At 35.3% G+C, this 9,591-nt stretch overlaps 1 protein-coding gene across 1 annotated transcript in view; it reads right to left on the bottom strand.

The window, feature by feature from the left end:
- Window positions 1-1,122: 1,122 nt before the first annotated feature.
- The window catches only part of PPP2R2D (protein phosphatase 2 regulatory subunit Bdelta), a 39,479-nt gene continuing 31,010 nt past the window's right edge, over window positions 1,123-9,591 (bottom strand). Inside the window, exons 6-10 of the mRNA XM_024213274.2 lie at window positions 7,445-7,622; window positions 6,370-6,534; window positions 4,597-4,766; window positions 4,422-4,513; window positions 1,123-2,018 (exon numbers count right to left, since the gene is read on the bottom strand). Coding sequence (XP_024069042.1) covers window positions 1,739-2,018; window positions 4,422-4,513; window positions 4,597-4,766; window positions 6,370-6,534; window positions 7,445-7,622 — 885 coding nt within the window. The 3' untranslated portion in view covers window positions 1,123-1,738. The remainder of the gene's footprint in view (window positions 2,019-4,421; window positions 4,514-4,596; window positions 4,767-6,369; window positions 6,535-7,444; window positions 7,623-9,591) is intronic.

Here is a 9,591-nt window from a genome sequence, read left to right as displayed (position 1 = left end):
GTGTCACAACCAATATACAGTATAAGATTTTTATTTAAACTTTATTCGTAGAACCCCAAAAAGTTAGCTGTATTTACTAGCTTATTGTGAACAAGAGTGGCACTATGGACATTAATTGAGAGGGAAGGAACAGAGACATTTTTCTCTTGCATATCCATCTCTGATTGAGTAATCATAATACACCTTCATTTTATTAAAAATGGAGTGTAAACCACACTTCTGTATTTCATCAGGGAAGCTCAAAGGGTCCAATTTTCAGAAGACGCCTCTGAATTTGCAGGCACATTTTATAGTCCTTACATATCTAGGTAATTTGATGCTATTAAAATGAGCTTGCAGTTATTTCAGGTACAATTTTACACCCACACCTGTTTTGGGTGAAAAACTGATGGATGAGTTTCAGGCTCTTTTGAAAAAGAGTACCAAGAATTATTCTTTAACCTCCTGTTGTCAACAGGAACAGACATTACCACAAATGCATTTCATATCAGTATGTAGCCTCCATATAACCTGATCTCATGGTGTCAATGGGTTACAATACATTAAAATTTGTTATATTGTGCTGCTGCTTGGCATAATAAGTTAATTTTTTTAACTGCAATGTGAAATTCACTACAATTTCACTATATATATTATGCCAAATTTTTAATATTTAAAATAAAGTATATTTTTTCCAAAACAAATGTACTAAACAGGTTAAAAAAAAAAAAAGTAATGCACATAAGGTATGTGTCTATGTCAAACATTTGAGAGACATCTGTTAAATCGGATTTTGAATTGTTAAAGCAGCAATTTAGTTGAACGTTTTAAGATTTTTTTTCCCTTCTGTTCAAGGTGGTCTCTTTCTATAATGGCTCTAGATAACTTTATACCAACCTTTTCAATCTCCTACTTTTTGTATAAAGTATGATGTAATTTTACATGAAACCAACACAACTTAAACTAATACAAATTTTGTGGAAACTAATTTCAGAGTTTGAAATATTTCATACTACATGAAACTGTTCATACCTGCCTGTCAAAAATCAATGTTCTGGGACAAACTTTTCAAATCTTCCCATCAGAATTATTTTTCACAACCTCAATACATGCGATAAAAAAATAAAAAGACTGAATACATACTTTCAGATTTAAAAACACTTTTTATAGTTTGTTATTTTTATTAAGTGGTTTACACCAGAAGGTGTGGTTATAGATACAGTTGGTGAGTAAATATACATGGAAGTCTGCCTACACACCCAACTCAAGACCTACTTAAGTGCTCAGAGATAAAAACACCTAAGCCTAGATAAAAGGCCAGAGGAGGAACGTTTTACAGGCATAAAGCACAATATATGTTTTGAAAGGCCCAAATATTACAGCAGAGAAAGAGCGCAGAGACAGAAATTACATTTTTATGACAAGTTTTCTTCTTGGGTGTTAAATTTTTGGTCTATAAACTGGAAAGGAAGGCTCAGACTTAAATAAATACATTTGAGTATTGGCCTTTATTGAGCACTGTCCATCAATTCTGCTTCTAGTGGGCTTTTTCTTGTTGAAAATTGCAACTCACATCCCCCCTCACTGAAGGCAGAACTACACCATGAACTCAAAACCAGGCAAGCTTCTCTCCTTTATCTATAAAGGGAAGTAAGTGCATCAATGTTCTTTACTGGTAGGACAACAAGGCCTTCTCTTTTACAGAAACAACTGAGCTTAACTATGCAAGAAGACGACTTTGTCCTCAAATAAGCCATCTTTAGTTAATTTTGTCCTGGAATATATACAAGTTATTGGTGGCAGCTACAGCAATGATGTTCTCTGTGGGGTGCCATGCTGTATGAAGGATCTTCTTGTTGAAGTCCAGACTGTCAACACTTATCTCATCTTTCTTTCTCTTACCACCTGTACACACTTTGCGTGGCTTTAAGATGGCACGAGGTTTGCTACTTTCTCTTGATGCTTCTAATGTAATATCCCGTCGTGTGTTACGGTCAAACATCCTAAAGAAATTGTTGTAGGAGCCAGTCATGATAGCACTGTTTAAAACCAGAAGAAAGGGAAATATTTTACTTGGATTACTAGAGACCATAATACATTATTCCACTGCAGCGTGCCTCTAATTTATTTCTTCTGTGCACAGAATGAATGACTGCCAGGACTCAAGTTTAAGACTAGAACCTTGCACTATATTCTTTTCCCTCTTACTTTATGTCCTTCCTCATTGCTACTCCTTTGATCCATCTTCCCACATTATTTATTTCATACACCACATTCACCACTGCCTCCTCTCCAGCTCTCTCCCCACCCACTTGCTATTCTACACATCCTCTCCCCTCACTGTCTCTTATCTTACAGACACAGACAAATCACTCGTGACCTTTCCCTGCTCTAGCCCTCTGGACCAGCACAAGAGAAAGTGGCTGGTGAAGTAGCAGCACCCTCCCCTTCACATCTGACAGCAGAACTGCCCCTATTCTTACTCTAGTATTATCCCTTCCCTACCCCCTCTTCATCCTACAGCACTGGAAGCAGCCAGGGGGAAAGGTAGTCCTTGAGCAACCACCCAATTCCAGCTAGCAGTACCAGAAATGCAGGGCAGATCTCCTGCACTGCAGACACTTGGATGTGTATTTCAAAACTGCCTCCTGGAGCCCAAAGCCACTTCCCAGATACCAGTTATCTCTACCTTCCCCTGATGAGAACAAATTATAAAAGTTAATACAAATATCTACATCACAGTGAAAATTTAATAATTGAGAACAGTGTAAAATAAGCTGACTTTAATATCAAAATACAAGGAACACTATACTGATTGGATTTTACTAGAGAGGGAAAGAACTTCTCTGGGGTGGAAACAGTGCCACATAATTTGTGTAACAAGGACAATATCAGAGCCTTAACTATAGAACAGGTTTGTTTATATATAACATTCTAAACCTAGGATAGTTCTTTTGACTTTGAGAAATCAAAAAGGTAATGCAGGTAACCTTTCGCCTGAAAAATTCAGAAAATGATCAACTTTGCTGAAAGATATTTAACTCTTGTATTAGCAGAAATGTAAACAGATTGATACCACTCCTTTCTGGAACTTGATACAAGCAGGGTAGGATTGCTAACATTCCAAGTGAGATTTTTGCTATGACCCTAATAAGCTCTCGGTCATGGTTACAGATGTAGCTGCATCTCTGTCCTCTTTCTTATCTCACTGAGTGCACTCCTTCAGGTGTTAGGCTCATTCCTATATCCCACGGTGGAATTTTGCAATGCTCCCTCTCCTTGACTGGGACCTAGGCTACAGTACCCTATCAAACATTTCTGCCCTGCAGATCTCCCAGTGTTTGGGCACCAGGTTTTTCCCTTCAGGAATCTGTGACCAGAGGTCTATATTGACCAAACAGCCTTCTTAAAACAAAAGTATTGTTTTGCAGCAGAAACAAAGTGTTAGGGGAAAAAAGGATTTTAAAATAAATAAGTCTATAAGCATGTCTATCTTATTTAAGGGTCCTATCATCCCATGATGCTGACACAGGCAGGTCTAGCTTCCTCAGAAACCTGGAGTGAGCTGTTATGTCAGAGTCTTATTTTACTCTGGTTCCTTATAGGTTCTACCTCCCCCCGAGCATGTTCCTATTTATATGGTTCTTTTGTTCTTTGGTATTTGGCGGGTCCTGGCCAAAATCAGTTTTGTAGACTGTTTGGAGACTGAGGCAGAATCAAGCTAGCAGTGCTGCCATTGTCCCTTAACAACTCTCCAGTGTTTGCTGATAGGTAGCTCTCGAGCCATTCTTCTCCTTCCTGCCTGTATTTCAGACATACCTCTATTGAGCTAATATATCAATATATTCATACAGTAAACACCCAATAATCAGGGCAACATACAATATCAATAAGTTATCACAGCACAGCTCCAAACCACCACACTCTTGTATATCACTTTTTATCCAGAAATTTTAAACGTTTCCATGGATCATATAACAAAACAAAAGCTAGAAGACGTAAAACTGCATTATACAGCTACCTCTGTTTCTACATGTATCGTTTACCTTTGACAACAAATTTAGGGACAGAAACCAATAGAAAGGTTGGAAATAAAATTAAACAAAAACTGATCTTTCAAAATATTGAAAACCAGTTCTTTGTCTTATTTCAAAAACTTATGAAAAAAAATGGTTTCAGGATAGTTTTAAAGTCGAAATCCAAAAAAGCTAGTTGTATGCAACCGCAGCAATAATTTATACTGAAATAGGGTTAATTGAGAGAAAGTTTACATTGCCTTTGCCACCTCTTTGAGGATGCAAAAGAAAATAATTTAAGACCCTAATCTTGCAAATTGAGTTCAAAAGGACTGTTCACACACTTAACATAAGCATATGTTTAAGTGTTTTCAGGATTGGGGACTAAATTTCTGAAATTAACTTTATTTCACAAGTTAACCTTACCTATCAGAACCATTCCAGCAGCACTCAAACTTGTCAAAGATGCAGTCATTTTCATACAGAGAACAAAGCTTGCTTCGAAGATATTCATGAACCTTAAAACATTTAAGGAAGTATTAGACAGATCTAAAAAAAGAAAAAGATAATATTTTTTAATTTTAAAAAAGTAACACTTTACCTGATATGTCTCTACAGGCCTGTTTTCCATATTGAGATCCCACACTTTAACTGAAAGGTAGTCTCTTGTCATCATGTATCGACCACTGTGACTGAATTTTACATCAGATATTGAGGAAATAATTTCTGAAAAGAATGATCTGCTGCTAGGATCTTCAGGCTCTTCAAAAACTGTAAATAAAGATGTAAAGTAAAACTGAATCCAATACACCAAATTTTACAAATGGCAATGCTATTCAGTATTTACATATTTTAAAATCATGGTCCTGAATACTAAATCCTCCATTTAAAAAAATAAAAGAAAAAGAGACCATAGCCCTGCTTAGTTTTGTGGGATTTTTTTTTTTTTTTTTTTTTTTAAAACAAGGTGATCTTTCTTTAAAAAGGCACTAAGTTCTCGTAGTTAGAATCACTAGCTATTAAGCTCCAATGGGTTCTCCCATTAGGACATATCAAGAAGCTGCAATTCCTGGAGTTTGAGAATGAAAGTTAAGAGGAAGAAACTAACAAAGAAAACGTATATGAAGTTAAATTCAAAAGTCACTGTGTTCCACTAGGACTACCGATTATTCTATAACTTTATCATAAAGTAAATCTAAAAATTTTTTAAATGCGAAACAGTAAGAGAGGTCAGCATCTCCAGTGTACATTTCTTTTACAGATCCCACATATTTTAGTGGTGCTGTAGGGAACATGGTTTATTTATAAGTGACTATAAATTGCACCACACAAAATCTACTGAAGAGCAAGTTTCTATTTACACTGAAATTGCAATGACAATCTTCGTCTGCTTTCTTGAAACATGCTCCTTGGTTAGGTTGAAAGTCATTTACTCTTAATTCTTCAAATCAATGACAATATGAACCATTCAACACCAAGGAAATAATACCAAAGTCCTTTCTTACAAACCTTTTATAAAAACATCATAGACTACTGTACGTTTTACAAAGTAAAGGAAACTAACACAAATATGACAAGTTAGATTGGCCATTGACATTTCCAACTATATAAGCTAAGTTGACTAAAAAGGAAATGCACCATACCATACTTGCCACAATGTTTAAGCATTTCCCTTCCCCAATAAAAAAAAAAAACCTCATCTTTGCTACAGTATATGAGCTTACCTGGAAATATCAATGCAATTTAGGTCAACCCCAGGAAGTAGATATATATAAAACCATTACTACTGTAATACAACCAAGAAACAGGCTGTGTGTAAAGATGGGCCCTATTCCTTATGGTGGAAATATAAAAGCTTTCCTCACCTATATGAGGCTGTGTGGCTCAGTGCTTCAAAAACACTGGCCTTTCACCTCTGGGAACTGGCTTCAAATCCAGCACTGATCATTATGAATAAAATTCATTCCGATAGCTGTAAATGGTCACAAATGAAATGGGTTCTGGCAGCCTCAGCCCAGTTCCTAATGCACAAAGGTAGATGTCAATAAACTGCCCTGAACTGGCACTTGTTAAGCAGATACCTTTGAGAAGCACCAAGACTGAGTCTGGACAGAAGACAGGTCTCACTGGTGCCAAAAGCACTTGAGTCACATCGTCAATTGTCTCATGCTACACTTCTGCTTGCTGATGGCCTAGAACAAGACAATTAAAATGTTCCATTCTACAAAACTATGACTCCTTACCTTTGTAAGTTCTTTACCAATAAGCAGAATTTGACATTTTAATGTTTATATAAGTAGAATACCTACACAGTCTCTTGTTGTATATGACAAACAAGTCTATAAAGCAAAAAGATATAATCTAAGTTACTTACATTTTGAATGCCTATCACAGAGGGCTGAAGAACGCATATCACAGAGTCGTATAGTTCCTTTGCTACTACTGTAGACAAACACATTACAATGATGTGGGTGAAACTCTGAGGCAGTAATCACTTCTGTTAGTTCCTCCATGTTAGCGGGCTTAATATCTACAATGTCTGAAAGTTTGTTGGTAAAGGCAACAAATAGCATTTCACATTTTTATTGTTTCTAAAATAAAATTAAAAAAAAAAAAAGTGTTGATGATTCTGGTATATTTTTAGAAGCATAAGGTGAGATCCTCCCTTCTGCTTTGGGGACATTTACTCATTGTAAAAGGACAGGAGCAGCATAAAAATAATCCTGGGCTGGTCCTAGAATCTGTACCCTAAAAACTAAAAATATTTGTGTGGAAATTTTTTGCAGGATCTTACAAACTGAAGACTGAATGGCCTTCATTCCCCTTATGCCCTGAAACAACTTAATGGCTATTTTATATTTCTCTCACCTTTGCATTTATTGAAGACACCTACATTACTTGCCAAAATATCTCGGACCATTTTGGCCTGAGATAGGCAGCCTTAAGCCATAGCAAAAGGGTCACTTTCAGTATTGTTTGCAAGGCATATCCATACTTGGTACGCAAAATTCTAAGTTTTTACTTTATTTCAAGATTAACATCAGACTACACAGCTGACACTTTGAATACAACAGGAGATAGAACTCTCTAGCAAAATGGAATTCTTTATTTTACATATATTATCAATAAGCTCATTTAATGGAAGACTGACCCCCACATTTAAGATATATGCTCCCAGCATTTCACCTCATCTTCACTTTCTACTCTGCAAAATTAAACTACCTAAACTCTACATATCTTCCTACTTGCAGCTTTCCATTTCAAAAACATGCTTCACTGTGAATTAGTGCATTTGAACTATTGTTTAATTATATGACTGGAGTTAAATGAAAGTATTTAGGGCACTTATGTTTAGTAAAACTGCAGATATAACAATAAAAGGGTTTCTATTAATAGTCAAAACAGAGAAATTTATATATTATCATAGAATTCATACAGGAAAAGGATACTAAAACTTCTATCTGTGATTTCTAAATGCCATAGGTTAATTCTTAGGTCATCCGCAGAAAGGTATGTTTCATGATCACTATTTACTGAAATAGAGTTTATGTGATACGTGTGTGCATTTGCAAATATCCTTCGGGGACTTGCTTCTACCATTAGGTCCATGGGTTTCAATATTGGCACCTGCAAAGGGGAAGAGAAGATATAAAAACTGACTTTTCTTATATGTGGGGAAAAAGTTAACTGTAAAGATAAAAGCTAGTAATTTGTGATTCAAAAGTTTACATTAAAGATGAATTAATTCAGCTACTGTATACATAGTCATATTTGCTATTATGTAAAATAATAATGTAGACTACAGAAATCTGATTTTATCTCTGTATAGGAACACAGTTCACTTAGTTCTATGGCACTTTTCAAATTCACTGGGCAAAAAAATATAATAAAAGTTGCCCTCCCTACTCTGACTTTCCATATTAGCACTCGCAAACCAGATCCCCGATTGTCATTTTTTTGCATTTCAAATATGTAAGGCTCTCACATACTTCCCCATCGAGAGATAAGTACATGTTTATACTGAATAATTTGGAGATACTCAATTTGAAACTCTCACATACCTGAAAATATCTTCTGTAGTTACTTGTAAGATCTATAACAAAAATTAGCTAAACAAAAGAGATCTAAGACGGTTTACTTTGAGCATCTGATAGCACTTGGTGCACTGACTGCTTCTCCTCTAAAAATCAGTGAATCCCTTCTATACATCAACAAGGGAGCTGAAAAACCCTTAAAACATTTTAAAATGGAATGAAAAAACTATTTGAATGATGAACAAAAAGAATATGGACTTTTAAAAGAAATTTAATTTACAAATGAAATCAACTTGACCATGTCCTCATAACATAATCTGATGCTCTTTTTAACTGAACTATTGACAAATTATTTTTAAACACACCAAGTGGAAAGCTAAGAGAATAGAAACAATTTTTTTTTAAAAAAAAGCTTAGATACAAGAGGTTTCTGGAGTTGCCACATATCTTGTTTATTATAAAAAAAAATTCCTCTTCTTGCCACTAATGATTAGTCACATTTTAACATTTAAGGTTAAAACGTAAGAAAAAATATAATTGATGAAGTGGAGTGCTAGGATGAGGTGGACTAAAAATAATATTTCAGGGTACGAGTTTTATTATAAAAGAACAATCAAAATACAGAACACTAGAATTAGTGTAATTAAGGAAAGATTAAGCAAAATCTAAATTACAATTAATGCAGTTAAGTGTGAAATTCTCCTTTAACTCCTGGCTGCAAGGCTGCACAGAGGAACAGTGGGCACATGAGCCACACAGACCCTCTGTGCCAGTTTCGTAGACCAGTACTGAAGGAATGGGGATGTCTTTATGTGAATCCAGCAGGCCTAACACCCCAATTGCTACAACTGCAATTCTGGAGTACCTGCTGTTTGGAGCAGAAGTCACTGTGTATCACATTGACAAAGATACATTCCCTGCATCTAGTTATTTAGGTTTTATGTGGGTGAAGCAAATTTCTTCTAAAATGCACAAGAAAGGGTGAAGTAAAATTCACTCAATGAAATCTAAAAGTAACTTTTGAGACTAGAATGTGAAAGTGAAATAGCATCAGGTGAACATATTAAGAGACCACCTGAATCATTCCTGGATGATCGATTATGAAAACATACAAGTGTAAATATCACCAAAATCTCAAATAAAAGGAACATATATTATTAATAAGTTACTGGTGAAACTAAACCCTGAACCACAAAGCTTTCTAGTAACCGTGAGGTTTTTACTACTTATAGCTACAGGACACTAAGAAAAATATTACCTACACATACAATCTTGCTTTGGAAAAGTGACTTGACCTATTATTGTAATTTGATTGGGTTGTGACTGGCTTTAATAATACTGTGTTTTTATAGCCTCAGCAATAAAAAAAAAAAAAAAAAAAAAAATGACCAAAAGTATAAAACCTTCTTGTTTCTGCTCTCAAAGAATTTTTAAACTATAGTAGAACCTCAGAGTTAAGAAAATACAGAATTACGAACACTGACCGGTCAACCACACACCTCATTTGGAAGCAGAAGAACGCAATCAGGCAGCAGCAGAGACGAAAAAAAAAAAAAAAAAAA

Source organism: Terrapene carolina, unplaced genomic scaffold (genome assembly GCF_002925995.2).
Source record: "Terrapene carolina triunguis isolate 2854851 unplaced genomic scaffold, T_m_triunguis-2.0 Scaffold95, whole genome shotgun sequence".
Taxonomy (NCBI): Eukaryota; Metazoa; Chordata; order Testudines; family Emydidae; genus Terrapene; species Terrapene triunguis.
The sequence above is the reverse complement of the archived record's forward strand: the minus strand, read 5'-3'. Positions and strand labels throughout refer to the sequence as shown.